The sequence below is a fragment of the Gasterosteus aculeatus genome, chromosome 16, assembly GCF_964276395.1.
Source record: "Gasterosteus aculeatus chromosome 16, fGasAcu3.hap1.1, whole genome shotgun sequence".
NCBI classification, from domain to species: Eukaryota; Metazoa; Chordata; class Actinopteri; order Perciformes; family Gasterosteidae; genus Gasterosteus; species Gasterosteus aculeatus.
Window position 1 is genome coordinate 878,650 of NC_135704.1, and position 17,371 is coordinate 896,020.

Consider the following 17,371-nt stretch of genomic DNA (forward strand, 5'->3'; position numbering starts at 1 on the left):
TATTAACTCAAATAAAAATATTTATTTTACTTCAATTAAAAAGATTGATGTTGGCAAAAGAGGACTAATCTGAACGTCTCAATGTTTTTACAACTTTACAACAATTCCTCAACAGTGAGGACTTTTTAGACATAGAGGAACAAGACGTATTTTGTCTAACAGACCACATTGCAGTGAGCAGTTGAACTTTTCCTTTTTCTTAACTGCTTTAAACTGATGATTTGGATTCTTTCACACACTTCCTTTTTTAAAAATGAAGGGGGACTTAATTTGGAGGAACACACTCCCAGTGAAGATCACATTTTTGCAAAACAGGAGCAGGAAACTGCTCAAACTGGAGGATCTATTAAACTAGTACCACTGCATGGCTAAGAACCTGAGCTAAGGGGGTCATGTTATGTTTTTCAGTCATGCTGCAGCATCGTTGAACACCTGCAGGGACGAGCGACTAAACAACCATCCATCCTTGCTGTGGGCCGAACCAAAACCAAAATTGATGCCTTCTACATCGTTGTAGAAGACTCCACACAGAAAGGCCGCTGGGCGGAGTCCAACCCAGGACCTTCTTGCTGTGAGGCGACAGTGCTACCATGCCACCCCTGATGTTTCTCATGATCGACAGAAACATCTGGAAACTGTAGATGTATATCAAATTTTATTGCCACACGTATTTTTAACAGCACAGCATGCAGTAAAATTCAAGCCGCCCGAGCATAGGCAGCAGGTCCTGGTGCCTTGATCAAGAGTACCATGGCAGAGCTCAGGAGGGAGACTGGTACCACTCTGCCAATTTAGCAAACTAAGTCCCTGTGGACTGCGCTACTGCCTTCAAATGATGGATCCAGTATATGTGTGTAATAGCTGACTCAGGGTGCCTTGTGGTTACCTGGATGCGGTACATCTCTGCAGTAGACGTGTACAAACCACTCTTAATATTCTCTGTCCTACTCTCCTACCATTTATATTATGAGCATTGCCGTTTTCCCCATGTAAATATAATAAGCAATAAGCATTTATTTAGAATAGTAAGTCAACAAAAGCAATGCAATTTCAATCAGTCAGAGTAAATGACAGCAGTTCAGCAATAATCCTCATTCTCCAGTGAAGGTTGGGTTCTCTATAGTGGTAGTGGCAGAATTGAACAGTGGGTTGTCAAGCTGGCAACACAAAAATCATATAGATTAGATTATTTCCAGTTTCATTTTGATATGGTCTTCGAATGAGATGTAACAAGAAAATCAAAAAATCCCATGATTATTTATGCCCAACATAATGTGTTAATCTCCCCAATGTAGAAGAACTTCTCCAATTGGGATCACAAATTGGCCTCAGAGCGCTACACACATCTTCACATGTTCTGCATTTGGTCTTGATTGCAGAAACTGCCGAACACCCCGTTATGCCTCTTAATATTTTGTTGCTTTTACCTTTTTTCGTGCTGCTGTTAACAGATGTAACAGACTTGCCGTCTGATCTGGGTCTTATAGGGCGCATTAGAAATACAGGTGGGGCCTTTTTGTTTGTTTGTTTGGGAACTGCCTTAAACTAACCTTTTTTTCCACTGTGAAGTCTGAAGAATTTTACGGTTAATGCCAGTTTATTCTAGGTTGATTTCATGTAAAACCTTCTGAAACAAGAAGGCGTTCCTGTTTAAATATGAACTTGCAATTTCTATGACTGCTGATTTCTCCTCTTTTTCATCTGTCATCAGTGTGTCTTAAAATTTTATCAATTGTGTCTCAGATTTGCCTGAAAAAGAAGTACTTGCAGGCCCTGTATCCTTTTAAAATTTTTTTTTCGATCAATGGGTCCACAATAGAGTTTGATACTTTTATAACTCGTGTAATGATTGTTGGAGTTGTGGTTAGAGCATGTTGAAACTGATCTGTTGGCTTTATAGCCCAGACTGTACGTTATTATATTTGTTCATGATGAGTGCCTCTATTCTGATTAAGTTTGAAACCGTGTACCCAAATTTGTGTCTTGTGTCTTGGATGCAAGAGACTTACCTTTGCCCACTTGGAATTCTTCTTTTCATTTTCAAATTTCTTGAACTCCTTCAGGTCCTTCATGTAGATAAGTAGCTTTATCAGCATTAGCAGAACGATGCCAATGAGAGCCACAGAAGCAATGGAGCCACCGATGATCGCTGCGATGCTTGGTGGTGCTGGACAGTCTGGAGGAAGACGAATTAAAACAGAAAGTTGTATTTCTTTCAAAATGCTTGGCTGTAAAAAAAAAATCAAAAGGATGAGGCGTGGTGCGGCTCTTGTCCCTAAATTTTGCAGAAATCAAAAGTTGCCTTGCAATTTGGTTTGAACATTTTGGTTTGATTCTCCAGCCTGACTCTAGCGCCATCATCAGGTCAACATTATTTTGTGACCTATACTTCTAAAACAGCCTAAGCTGTATTTTGTATTACTTGGTCATAGATTGAATGTAAAAAGTAGGGTTGAGAGGTTCAGACCATAAACTCAATCACAATGTTTACTGAAGTAATACATCAATAAAATAAAGTAGGTCCAATTTCTCTTTATTTTTTTTATATAAAACTTTTCCGCATAGACTTACTCCTCTGCAAATAACCAGTAAATGTTAGCATGCATGAGCATAATCAACGTCATAGCTGCTCAAATAGCTTAAAGCCCGAACGATTCTTAGTCCTGTTGATTTTTTCCAAATAGTAGAACCACAGAAAACTGCATTGAAAAAAATGGTTCATACAGTAAATGTAAGCATATGACAGCTTACCTCTCTGTTTCAGAATCTCAGCCTTGTAGTTATCCTCTCCGACCAACTGGTCCAGATTAAAATTGATCCAGCAGCCCTCTGAGTCTTTTTGATGGCACTTCTTGCTTTGTATGGTGGACTGATCCACCATAACATGATGAATGCTCACGCAAGCCTCACTGCAGTTTTTTTTAAAGGGACCTGATTCAAAGCCGAGGCATTCAATGCAGTTCCTGAGAACAAGGGTAATTGCAGTAGTTAAGACAGCTCAGTGGTGAAGTATCTTTGTTGGTGAACAAGTCATTTTTGTAATTGTGTGAGTAAAACCCAGTAAAGGTCACAGTAGGTAGAAGTTTGGATTCCTTACAGTTTGGTCTGGCAGGGGTCAGTGCAGCCGAGGCATGTCTGGCATCGGGGCTGCTGGTATCCTTCCTTACACTCACAGCGATTACACTTGCAGGTCCCTCTCCCGTAGCACACCGTGTTGTTGGGGGTACGACAGCCCTCCTCAGACACCCCACACTGACAGGCTGAGCCCTCGTGGCTTTTAAAGCATTCGCATTTGCCACATTTGCAATTACCATTCCCTACAAGTTGTGAGGAGCATAAAGGAGAGTAAGGGTGGTGTACTTGCTTTAAAGCATATATTTGTGTTCAAACATATCCTGCATTCCCTCTTAAGGGCGAATGGAAACAACCTCAGGAATTAATGACAAGAATCAAGAAAGTATGAAAAAACAGACAACAACGACCGGCAGTTCAATAGAGGGACTAGAAGGAACGAAGGAAACTGGGGAGTTTTTACAACCAGGTCCTGGAACGTTAGTGACAGAGAGATGCTCGTTAATAATTGTCATATAGAAAAGATCCTAACACAACCCACCGATTCCACAATAGTCCCAAAAATGGGTCTGTATGTTACGTGTTTTTGTATAAACATTGTGGCCCTGGAATGCCAAAACAAAGCCCATGAAAAACGCTCTCTCTCTTCCCTCATCTGCTGTCACTAACAATACTAATAATATAATAATAAAGAATAGCATTTTACAGCATTTCACCCATGTGTTAGGTCTTGAGAATACAGAATGTATTTGGTATCTGCACAAAGGAAAACGTTTTGTCTGCACTACTTTGAAATGTCGATAATTTCAAATTGACTTAAACTTTACCTCCACATAGTTTATTCTGGAACTTCTCGCAGTGTTCATCATCGCACTCGCAGAAGTCACCATAGTAACTGTTTCCACCCTCTGTGGTGTGACACTCGCACCTGCCACAGACACAGTCTCCTCTCCCCTCGCACTCAGTGCCATTGTGCCTCTGGCAGGACGCTCGCAGGGCAGGTTTGTCTTTGCCACCAACGTCGCACTCACAGAACTGACCGATGGAGCCGTCACGGCAGCTGCATAAGGACAAGTTAGAAAGGTTTATAAAAACCTAAAATTGGCATGGAAAATGTATATTGTAACAAAACATATGTTAAAGAGAGAATTTATTTCACCAGCAGTCCCTCGTATGTCATGTATTATATCCAAAAGGTTTCCATTCATTGCTTATATGAGCCAAACCCCTTTTTCTTATGCAAAACATTATATTTTTTGTATATTTTTTATCCTTTTGTAATTATTATTCTCTACACTCTTTTAACTCATAATAGGTTTGTAGGGTCCTGTGTTTATACTTCAGCTTCTAGACGCCACATTCACATAGGTGCCTATTGTTAGTTTCAGCCATTCTAAAATCTATTATTCATTTTATTATTAATTGTTTCTAATTTAAGGATTTTTTGAGTACAGGAAAACAAGTAAAAATATGTGATTTTATATATATTAATCAACTCAATAATTAATTCAAAAGTAGTGTATTGCTGACTTTTATTTATAGAATCCCTTCAAACTAATATGGTGCTTTCTAACAGCAGTATTCTATTTACGCCCAAGCAGTTAGCAGCATTTCTTATAAATCAAGATAAATATTAATTAAATCAAATTTAAAACCAAAGCCACTTCCAGGGTATTAAATTTTTATTTAGATTGAAAATAGAAAATAACAGAAAAATAGGCCACCCAAAAAATAGGTCAAAAAATAGGTGAAATTCTTTTGTTTTTTCTGTACAGGGACCATCATGAACATGTGTCTTTGACCAGGGAGCAGTAATTGTATCTATTAATAATCAATTTTTCGTGTCTGTTAGAGCCTGTTAGAGTGAAGTGTTGCAGGACAGAGCTGAGGACACAACCAGGATTTACTTACTTGTATATTTATCTTTCCAATAGTTCTAATTGCCAAATATTGAATTTCCCAAGAGGTCAGTGTCAATGGGTCCTTTTTAGAATTGTGCCGTAAACACATTAAAGTTAAATCACATTGAAGAGGGCGGTGGTGGATATGTTCTAAATTGACCCAATGTGCAATACAAATTGATGCAGAGCCCTTTGAAGGTGACCTACCAGTAGGGGAAAGGTGATGTAGTCTAGAGCACAGGTATTGCCCTACATGACCCAAAATAAGTTGGCCTCCATAGATGAGACAATGTACCCTCATAGAGAAAGATGGTATGGATATATATATACATATATGAGTAACCTATAACTCTGTCACAACTGGTCTGCACTTTAGCTTGTTAGGATTTCACTTACTGTTACTGTACTGTTAATTTATATTGCACACATTTCATTTCATTTAAGTTTTTCTTTTACAACCTGCTCAGTTTTGGACTTTTCCTCCTTACCTCATTTCTGCCTTATCCTTACCTCATTTTTATTTTTATTTCATGTACATTTATGTAAATATTGTATTTTTTATTTTTATTTTAATTTTAAAATTGGTCGGCTTTCCAGAAAAGGCAAGCACAAGAATTTCAATACACAGAGCGTGTGTAACTGACAATAAAAATCTTTGAATCTTGAATCTTTGAATCATTAATCACTTGCTTTGACATTTCCCTTATTCGTTAAAGCGCTAAGAAAACTGTCCTGTCTGTGTTATAACATATAAGTATATATATATAGTATAGTATAAAGTATATATATATAACATATAAGTTATAACATCTAGCTTTGCATATCAGAAAAACAAATGTGTATTTTAATATTTGAACAAAAACCTGAACTTCCAGAGCAATGAAAAAGAACATATAGCTTACCTGCATATACCACAGCTGACGTTTCCCTTGCCCCTGCAGTGTGTATGACCACTGGGTCCTGGGTCACTACATTGACACTCACAATTTGTAGATATGGTCACAGTCAATGTGTCTTTAATGCCCTGTGGTCGAATAGTAAAAGACTTGTCCTTCATGCATGAGTATGCTGTCACTGTGACATCAAAAGAAATCTGGAGAGGGAAGTAATTTGCAGAAATGCAATGCAGTTAGTGCAATACACTTTAATATACAAATTATTATAACCTCTATTTAGGAAATATTAAAAAAGACTTATATATAAGTCAAGAATGTGAATATATTCACAGTCTTGATCCCCTAGGGTACTCATCTTACTGCATTATACCTCTCCAATGCCCCATTTTTAAAATCTCCATTTTATCTTTCCATGTGAGAAAACAATGAATCTCATATCCTAAATGAGTATCAGGCACTTTCATTGAACATGCAACATTAAAGATGCTAATGTCAAATGATGGATCAACAGTGTCAGGAGATTTTTGAGTCTCAACCCTTGACACCTCTGAGCTTTGTTACATCATCAAAGATCCTCTACAAACTATAGAACACTAGATTTGGGAGAAGCAATATCTATTTTTTCCCCACTTTATATGCATGGGTAATGGGTGCCAGTACCATTACTGTTAATACATTTACAATGTATTGTAAGACATGGAAGTTGGAAAAGATCATTAGTTATGTACCCAAAGGAGGAAGACTGCATACAAAAAGATCAGAGGGACAGTAACATGTCAACAAAGACAACAATGAAGAAGAAACTGTGCTTTACCCCATAGCAGTTCGATATTAATGCCAAATGAACGAAATGACTAGAGCAGTGGGCACGTTCAAAGGTCTTGAAACAAGCTATGAAATTGATGAAGAACCATATGCACTTGATTTATGAACATCCCTTTGAGAAGTACACTGAAAAGTACAAAACGAACTGACCTCCTGTCCCACTTGTACATTTTCACAAACCCCTTCAGTCTCCCCTGATGGTCCTGGATGTTTGCACTTGGGTGTGTAGATAACTTGTACATTATCAGGCAGATTATCATGGGTCAGAGTCACTTTGGAGGACAACCTCTGTTATGGACGTGTTGTGAGAGACAAATATACAAAAAAAACACTTTTAAAAGAAAATTGATTTGTTACAATGGATAGTTGCACACACACAAAGGAAAAAGGATGAGTCGGTAGCAAAGAAACAACTTACATTGTAGGCACTCTCAATCAACTTAACCACATTTTTAGAATCCGTTGACAGAACTCCCACCTCGGATTTTGGGATCATTTGAGAAAGTTCCTGGGATGAAACACAAGGTCAAATGAGAAATTCAGTGGGGTAAAAATACAGTCTGTTGTTTTGAATAAACAAATCCATGCACATAAATAAAATATTGATTTACCTTGTACACATCTTCCACATTTTGGGTCACTGCAAATATTGGCTGAATATTGTTTTTCTCCAACTGCACGGCTAGTTGTCCAACAGATGGGTAGTCCTAAACACAACATCAGAGAAATCTGTGAAACGTTTATCACATAATGTCCTTGGAAACTTCTTATATGCTGACATTTCAATAAAGAAGTCCGTTTTTTTTTAAGAAAAATAATAATTTATGATGGATAGTTGAAATGTGACATCATGCTAGTGATTGAGAATCATCAACCAATAGCACAGGGGTGGGAAAACGTTTTGACTCGAGGGCCACGAACCGACCGGCCGACGGAACACAGAAGAGCAAGAAACAAGAAAGTGCAATTTAATCAAATAAGCCATTTTACAATTTGCTATAGATAAGAGTCATTATAAGTACAATTTACATGTTACAATTAGTTAGTCTTTCAGTCACCCATGCTTTACTCGCCATAGCCGAATTCTACCTGCATTTGGCGGGTGGTCGGGTGCTAATGTCAAGTTCTGGCTATAAGTAAGTTTCCATTTAAGTGCTACTACAATCTTTATTTTTATTTTTTTAAATATAACTTTGGCTGGCCGGATTAAAAAGCCCAACGGGCCGTATGCGGGTCATACTTTGCCTGTCTGCACTAGCAGGTGTGTGTGTGTGTGTGTGTGTGTTATTGCATACATGCATACATCTGTTGAACAACACCTGTGTGTTTGTCCACAACTAATCCTACATTTTGCTTCAGCAAACTGCTCAAAATTTCATGTGACCATTTTTGGCACGCTCAAGGACCTCTCATGATTGCGTTGAGTCACGCTTTCTAAAATCAACTTTTAAAGCCTATTTTAAACGGCTAAAACCACACTCACTACTCTCAGAAGGCCATGACTGACTCCCGCCGCTGATCTGAGCCCAAAGACACATTGAGGTTTAATAAATGTTCATTCAGTTGTCTGAATAAGAACACGTCTGATACTCTTCAGTCATGAATGGGGTTATGAAAGAGGAGGATCCCTCTGCCAGGATGGCCACCAGTGTAATATGTCATGTGTACAGAATCAACAGCGTAAAAAGTGTCAAATGTAAAAGAAATAGATTTGTCTTGATTCAATCGAATATTGAGTTGTCACTGCAGACACACCTGGCATGGATCTGTACCTTTCTAGTTGAAATTGTTATGACGGCCACAATGTTTTATTGCATACAGACCATCTCAGCGCTGTTGGTGTAGAGGTTGTTGTCCATGTGGCAGTGTTCATCATTAGGTTCCAGTATTCCAGCTAATTTCCCATCTCCAGCCATGTGGAATCCAGCATCAGTTGTCAGCACAATAAGCCGAGTGCTGCTGTTCCTCCAACCTATTTTGTCCTAAACAACAATATGTCTTTAGAACAACAACCTCACAAAATTCTACACATTTTGACTTGATTATGTTTTACGACATTTTAGTTTAATAGGGTTTTTATGTGTTTTGGTTCTTAGCTTTTAGTTCAATACATTTGTTATGGGTTCTGTGTTTATTGTAAAGCACTTGGTAACAATATTTTATTATTATTTTTTATTATTATCATAAGGCAATGCATGTAAATCAATATATAGGCGCAGACTGTACATTACATTTTCTATAATTATTGAATATTTGAATTGAATCAGTAGGATTCATGCAGGAATGAATAAAATAGTACTTTTCTTTGTTTACACATTTCTCTATCATATTATTATACTTTTCAAAATAAAAGTTCTTCACAGGAACTTGTTATGTTTAGGCAACAAAACCACCTGTTTGATGGACCCACACATCTTTCTTTTCACCCTGTGTGGACTTCAAAGCTCCTTGTTCCTGATAAGGTGGGTAAGGTAGGAAATTATATCTGTATACTTATGTTGTCGTCACGGGATAAACAAAATAAATAACTTCCCCAAATGAGATCTTCCTTTTCATTTGTTTAAACTGATTATGATTGAGGGCCTCACTACAGCCTATGGGTCCATTGTAAATTTGACCAAAAGAAAAATTTTCTTATGTCTGATCATAACATTTGCTGGCCCATTTATCTGTCATACAGAAGACAGTTGGAGTGGTGGCTCTATGGCCTTCAAGCTAAATCCTGTTGAAATACACAGTCTTTGTGATATTTATACAGGTGTTACTGTGCTAAAGTTGGCACAGAGGCAATGTTTGATTTGTTCTCTAACCATAAACAATACAGACAGGATTTGTTTGGTTCAGTACTCACCCCACATATGGCAGCCTGCATCATGGCATCTAGACTGCCTTCTGGAGGGTCCAAGTTCCCAGAAATGAACTGCTCTGTCACTTTGTTTTTGAAGTCATCTTCCTTCGGTGTCATACTGAGGACATGTCTGTAGCCAAAAGCAGCTTGGCACTGCTGGTCGTTCTCATCACACGGCTTCAGCAGTTTCTCCTTGTTGGTGTTGGTGTAAGGAAGGACGGTCTTATCAACAAAGGCACCAAACCCTGTTGTTATGGAAATGGATATTATTCTTCTTTAAAAGGTAGCACAGATTCCAGATCATTGAGAAACATTAAGAAATGAATAACTTAAATAAAATACAGTACATTGTAACATAAGCTGTCATTTTGTGTAAATAGTGTGTGAAAATGGGATTCCAACAAAACACAAACAGCTTGTTGTACGTTGAACATATAACACGCTATATTATAGGTATATTTATTTAATTTAATCCGGCGACACCTGTGACAGTTTGTGCTCGACTCATATTCCACAGAGCCCCGCCCCCAAGTGATAGTGATAATTTCACAAGCGAAATTAGTGCGCTGCACCTGCATCCACGCTAAGTCGCCTCCTTGCCCCCGTCTCTTTACCCCCCTAGACAAATTTCTCACCTGTGAGGTCCTCCCGGTAAATAGCTCCGCCCCCGACCTTTTACCTGGGTTCCCTCCCATCAATTTACCTACCGATGCTCTCTACACATCCAACGGAAAAAAAACCTTCTTTGACTTCATACTTCACACCCAAAAAGAAATGATTTATAATATTGTGGTTTTCCTTATTTTAACATATTTGGTTTAACACATTTTCTGTTTCTGACCCCTCTCACCACAGACAAAAACAGTTTGCACCCCTTCCATCTGGCAGGAGGCTGAGGTCCACACAAACCTCTCTCTGGCATCCCTTTCCACCGGTCACTCCCTTCACACTCCACATGCACATACACCTGTCACTTTCACATACACTCACAACACAGTTGTTAGTGGTTATCTGTTCATTGGTGTACTTTATTTTTGACTTTTTATTCTAAATCCCCCCCGAGCACATAGCCTTATATTTTATTTTATACCATAGATTCAAATTGTAAATTTTACTAACATGCCACTTTCTTGCACTATGGTGTCTTATCTGTCTTGTTGTCAATTGTCTTGCTGTCTGATGTTACGCACCAACCGTCAAGTCAAATTCCTGACATAAATGTTCCTGATTCCTGAGCTGTCAGCTGGACACGTGGTGTCCAAGTCAATAAAATATGTAGGATCACCTCCATTCAGTCAAGGCAAAGAACGGGAGCTAATCACACAACTTTTGATAAACAGAGATGAATTGACTTGTGAAGTGCACACCTTTGTGTGTCTCTGCATGTCAAAGACACCAGCATTTAACTTGGATAGCTTCCTGAAGAGAGCAGAGCTGTGGTCTGCAGATACCTCTACTTTTATCAAGTGGATCATTTCTCTCCACTATTTTAGAGGCTATTCTGCTGGTATGCAGGAGGAATCGGCACAGCTGGATCAAAGCTGTGGCCTCCAGGTGAGTGCACCTGTTTAGGGGGCGCTATCGAAACAAAATGACATTTGGAAGCATTGAAATCCAATGAAGTAACTACGTCTTTAACTTGTGCCAAGTTTAGTTAAGCATATTTTTCCCCCTCAAATGCAGCTCCATTTTGACCTTCAAGAACGGGTTGCCATGGCAACAGCGTAGCACGAAACAAAATGTTTTTTAAAACACATACACTGATATTTACACATCTGAACACACTAAAAAGTGTTCCCCTTATCATGACACCAAAGAAATTCCAGATGGACGTTGTAGTTGCATTTTCGGTATGTGCACGCAATCTTCAGAGCAGAGACCAAAAAACAGGCTGTGGGGTCAACTGGGTTAAGTTTTCAGAATTAGATTATAATCAAGTTACCTATTTGAGCATGTTCAGTGATTTTTTTCAGGGCTGCAAAAAGATCTTTTCCGAGTTCTTTGACATTTTCCAAGTCATCTTTCATGGAGTAAGACAGGTCCATCAGATAGTAGAGATCCACTGGATAACCTTCAACTCTTTTAAAAGATACCTTGAATGTGTTAGGAGAACCTGTAAAAACAGAGAAACAACATTTAAACCCAAACTACATCAATACCAATTTGTTTTAAACCTGGGTTTAAAACCGGTACAGTCGACGGGGTTGGACGACACTGCTTTGGACCCGTCAGGATGAACTCATGTCACTAACCAGATCGTAGTCTCAGACTAATCTTCTGTGGACTCAGCTGGATAGGCTCCTGGTTGTTGAATGACTCGGACAGAGACTCTCCCTTGTCAATTGTTTGGTCGTTCTGTGGGGAAATGATTTCTCCCTCGGTGCAGCCTCTCCCTGTCAGCTGAGCTTTGGTGTCACATCGTACTGCTTCCTGCTCGCCTGGTTTGGTGAAGTCCTGTACAAAGAGACAATAAAGACAAACATTATTATTTATAGTTGAATTATACTTCTACTAAACCCCCCCTCGGCTCCCCCTCGTCCACATCGCGCCTCCTAGTGAACCCATCTTTGGGTCTTGCTGATGCATCATAATAGGGCCTCTGCCTCCCTGAAGAGTGTGTGTGAGAGCTGACAGGCTTGTTCTGCTTTTGTTCTTTTTCATGTATTACAAGTGCACCCTATCAGCCCGTCCAGACTGAAAGCATTCATCTACCCGCATATACAAAATAATTTACCACTCAGGATATGAAAGTTAACCAGTAGTCAATGTACAAGCAGCCAGTTATGGAGAATGTCTGCTATTCTGTTGAATTAATATAGTTATGAATCTGAATTTGAAAGAGTGAGTTCCTCCCGAGCCACTCACCTCACCGCACGTTACTATATATTATATATAAAATAGAACATGTCAGGAATGTCCCTAACAGAAGAACGCGCCAGCTTGGGGAAAAACCAATGTTGTCCCAAGCCTAATTTTGGCCTCTGTTATATATATATATCTATTCATCTGTCAGCCCTGTGGTTGTTTTCAGTGGTCTTCTTGGGGATGGTCTGGTCAGAGGTGGGACGTTCGGTTGAACCAAGTGATTATAGGTGCAGTTTTGACTTAAACCTGGCATGTAGCAGTACACTGTCTAGCCAGCAAAAAGAATCTGAATAGAATAAAACATTGGTTTGATTTAAAGATAAGCTTTCATTTATGTGATGCCACCATGTGTTGTGATTGGTAGATCTACTTATAGTCTGTGAAACTGTCACACATTTGACCACATTGTAGTTTGTTTTCATGTCACCTGCATGTTTACTAACCCTCCCACATTATCAGCTTATTGCCCTAATTCAAACCAATTTTGTGGAACTGGAAAACCTGATCTATGTAATCTTATCCTGAAAATGATCCGAAAAAATCAGTTGGCCACGTCTACACTTTGTTCTTTATTAAACAAACTAAACAGCCTCCTGTTGACTTATTTACACGACTGCATGTTATTTCTGTCTCTACATGGTTGCGTGTTTATAATTCTCCACTGCTCTTTGTATCGCACACGGCATTCCACACACACACACACACACACACAAGGTGAGAGGTGGGTGTCCGTCAGCGCCTATAAACCTACAGGTTGAATACTGGGTTACACAGACGCTCGCTCTCACCAGCTGTTTGCACCACACACAGAAGGGTCCGGATTTGATGCAGTCGTCACATGAGTTAACCACAGACTTTGAGCAAACTTCCTCCTGTTGAGACGCTCCTGCAAAGAAAAACACAAACTCTATGTCCTTTGAGACACTGCACAAACTGTCTTATTTAGTTCGATCAATGGTGTTTCACCTTTACTATCATGTAAATACATTTTTGCTGAATACCCATGATGTTCCATTTAATCATAGACTGAAGTGAAAACTGTTAACAACTTCAAAATCATTCATTCTTAACTGTATATTATTTGTTTTGTTATTAATCAGAGATCTAATCTGACAGTTCCTTTTGAAATCATTTTGTTTACTGTCATTAGTTTCAATCCCTATTTCCAACCCTTTTTGTATCCTGTTAACATCAACATGAGGATTTTATCAAAATAAGTTGTATTGTAGAAAAACAATTATCTTTTATATCTGTTATTAAACAGACCTGCATCCATAATCAATATTCAGAGCACGAATACTAGTGAATCAGTAAAAATTCGCCATCACCACGTTGTTTCAGAATACTTACCTATTCTTCCCATTTGCAGGAGAAGAAAAAAGAGGAACCAATCCATTTCCTGATTACAAATCAAAACAAAATAAATGTAAACATGTTATCGGAGAGCAACATATAAGAGATCACAGTGAAAATATATTATTGAAATCAATTAAGGACACGTTGACATGGACTAGCAGAGCTGGGAATCCTCTGATTAATGGACAATCCTGCTTTCTACTTACAGTAGCCACAGTTTCCCCAAAGCAATGCCCATTATATAAGTGTGGCAAGATTAAACAAAATACAACTAAACAAACAATATGGACCTTCCTCTAGTCCAGTTTGCACTGGTTGCAGAAAAAACAATAACTGTCTTTTTCTTGTTTTTGATGTTAGATGTAGTCAAATAAACATACCCTAAACTTACATTCACTTACCATTTAAATTACAAACAACACAATTTAGGCGTAATAATCACAAGCTATTGCATTTGATTTATTATGTCTGTATACCCGGTAAGTGAAGTAGAGCAGTGTCAAGTTGACAAGAAAAGGCACTGTTTTGCCGGTAACCTTGGTTTTACTTTTCTCTTCACAATCGTTCCTATTTCTGACAAGTAATGACAGTGAACAGATCAGCCTAAGTGCTTGAACTGGAAACACCGATCTTAATGGAATGGTACTTCTACTTGTCATTTTTACACTAAAGGTCAATGGTTCATTGTTATTTTTATTTTATTCCCAACTACCTTGTACATGTGTTTTTAACAGCCTGATCTCCAAAACCTGTTTGTAAAAATGTGTACGAAAATCTTGAAGATACAAATTCGTAGTGATACATACGAAATAAATACGGACTGCAACTGATGCAACACCCTGTTCAAAGTGAACGGGGACCTGCACCCCGTAAACACACTTTGTGAAGTCTGACCATGTGAAATAAACGTGTTATAATTGCATTTTCAACGAGAAATCAATGTTACCTTGTAAGAATAGAATACAAACCCTAACCCCCTCAAAACATCCAACATGGCGGACAGACGTTCACTCAAGAATCCGACATGGTCCGCCATGTTGTTCACTCAGGGGGCGTGGTTAACCGCCGCCAGTTACTATGTATTGTTACCAATTTCTATGTTCAAGATTTTTGTACACATGTTTACGAAGAGGTTTTGGGGATTACGTTGGTTTTGAAATAGAAGCCAACACTGCACACAAGGTTTTATGTCGAATAATCTTGTAAGTAGACCTACTGATCGACGTAAAAAACAGTGGCCATGTGTACCTAAATTGAGAAATACTACACCTGCAGGAATAGAACATGGGAACTTTATGAATTGAAAGTGTGGATACTGTGTTATGTTCAGATGTTAAACAACCTGGGTGTCCACCCAGTGTTACAGATCAGTCCAACAACTCGTTTCCTGTAAGACAAAGGCTTGTGTTGCACCCTCGCTCAACACTGTCCATACCATTTAAGGTAAAAGGGAACCAAGTGTTTTTTTATCATTACATTTCCCTTTTGCGACACAAAAGAAGGCTTTATCCATGTATCTATATGTGTGGTAATTTTTATCTTTTGTGAAATCTATTTCTGCCTTCATTGGTTAAAATGACTAGTTAAAACACAAGCTCAAAGGACACATTTGTGTGACGTTACAAAACACGTATATAATAAATAAATATAAAAAAATAAATATGTAGTCCAATAGAACACAGCAAATCGACTTTTGGCTCACTAATAAGCACAGCTTCTCTGTGTCAAAGTTCCTTTACTTTGTTCAGTCATGAAATACAATATACACTCATACATTATACACTCATTACATACATGGAATAATTCAAGATTTACACACATGTCACGGAGACATGTCTTATTGGAAGTTTTTCAAAAACAAGCGTTCAAAAAAATTGTGCGTTTGTTGCAATTTATTTTTGTTTTTTAATTAAATATATGTCGGAGTAGTTGATTCACTTCACTTCCTCAAACGATGACGCTTGCTCTTCTTGTTTTACATTACATTACATTTTTATTTGCCTTTGTTTGAAGCATCTTACATATTTCTTATGATAAGAATATAAAAGAAAGAAATGAAAGCGGGGTTATATGGATAAAATAAGCATTGTTATAAATGCAAACTTACTATCGACAGGAAGCCGCGGGTGGTTGACAGTTGTGTTCAACTCTTCGGGGATGGAGCGACTGTGCACGACAGGAAGTATGAAGCAACCAAAAACGTCTTTCACCACCACGGGGAGGGGTGTCTCGGCAACGCGTCATGATGTATAAATAAATTGCACGTTAAAATGTCAGCCAGAACGACCTTATGCCTGACTGCCTGAAGGCTTAACTTTCTCATGACTCCTCTTAGCTTGAGACAAGGCCTGAGTTTTGGAAGTCAAAACATTGTGTATTGTGTATGTTGTGTATATAACTTGAATCCTGTGACACGGATCCCTCCTTGATAGTAAAGCTTTTGGGGGCTTGCAGGGGATTTGCAGGCTTGTTTGGGGGGTTTAGTGTTCCTGTTCTACACTGTAAACCCGGATTTTGTTTCTAATTAAACTTACGAGTGATCATTACTTATTCTTTTATGTTTAGTAAAAACCTGCTATCATTAATAAACAACATTAGTTGTTTGTACTAATTAGCTTAAAAATTCATTGCACTAATCATTTTTAGCACAGATAACTCGGCATGTTTACTTTTGGAAGAAAGGGGAGGGGCTAATTCAAAAAGCTGCCTGGTCACGTGACCAGACCAACGTTATCCAGCCTAGTTATCTTTGTGGGAATGTTTAATACCCAAAAGCTTGCAGATAATTTGACGCAGATTTTATTTCCGTCTAATGTTATTGTTTGAACCTGTGCATGGTGTTAATACATGCTTATTGCTAAAACTAGCTAGCTAGCTACTCAAAAAGTCTTAGCTGAACTTAAAGTTAACTTAGTGTTAACAGTCTGAGGACGGCTCGCATACCGTTAGTTTGTTCGACTGTATCACTTATTCAACCGTCATTTCACGCAATAGAAAAACGATTCAACCGCTGTCGGGGCAAATTACATCCGCTGTGGAGGTGTTTAGCTACACCCGAGCTACTTGCAGCCATTGATTCACTGGCCGCTCTCTTTTCCCCCCTCACTCTCTACACACTGGCTGCGTGGCGTGTCTGTTTACAGTCAAACGGTTGGAGCTTACACACGCCTGCTAGAAACAGGACCGACGGCTATTTCACGCCACACGCAAGCATTGGAAGCGTTTCCAGGCTAAATTTTATATGAAAAGATATATTAGTATATTTCATTTTGACATGAATACAAATTAATAAATGACATGTTGATGTTTGAAAGTCTCAAGTTTATGACATAAATGCAGATATACAAATGTAATTTAAAAAACAAAAAGATGATCGATTTTCAAATATTGCACCTGTACAGAATGCAATATACTGTAGTGTATTTACCGTCAATACTGCCGACGTTGTCTTTGCTGTAATCAAATCAGTATATATTGATGTGTAACATGAAGTATACTGCTTGAGTGCAGTAAATCAATGGGAAACATGCATGTGTCCAGACAAGGCTAGCAGCAGCAGCGCCGCGTCAGGCACGTTTCTGGTGTGAAAAGACAGAAAAATCCACGCA

General features: G+C 38.5%; 1 protein-coding gene across 1 annotated transcript; it reads right to left on the reverse strand.

Moving 5' to 3' along the window:
• Window positions 1-642: 642 nt before the first annotated feature.
• On the reverse strand, window positions 643-16,094 carry itgb2 (integrin, beta 2). The gene is made up of 16 exons (XM_040200927.2): window positions 15,871-16,094; window positions 13,758-13,806; window positions 13,196-13,293; window positions 11,795-11,996; window positions 11,485-11,655; window positions 9,546-9,787; window positions 8,518-8,676; window positions 7,306-7,401; window positions 7,113-7,202; window positions 6,845-6,982; window positions 5,876-6,066; window positions 3,900-4,132; window positions 3,098-3,317; window positions 2,752-2,963; window positions 2,010-2,176; window positions 643-1,157 (listed from the first exon to the last, which is right to left on the reverse strand). Exons 2-16 carry the CDS (start codon window positions 13,801-13,803, stop codon window positions 1,092-1,094), a joined length of 2,331 nt encoding a protein of 776 aa, XP_040056861.2. The 5' UTR covers window positions 13,804-13,806; window positions 15,871-16,094; the 3' UTR covers window positions 643-1,091.
• Between the last annotated feature and the right edge of the window lie 1,277 nt (window positions 16,095-17,371).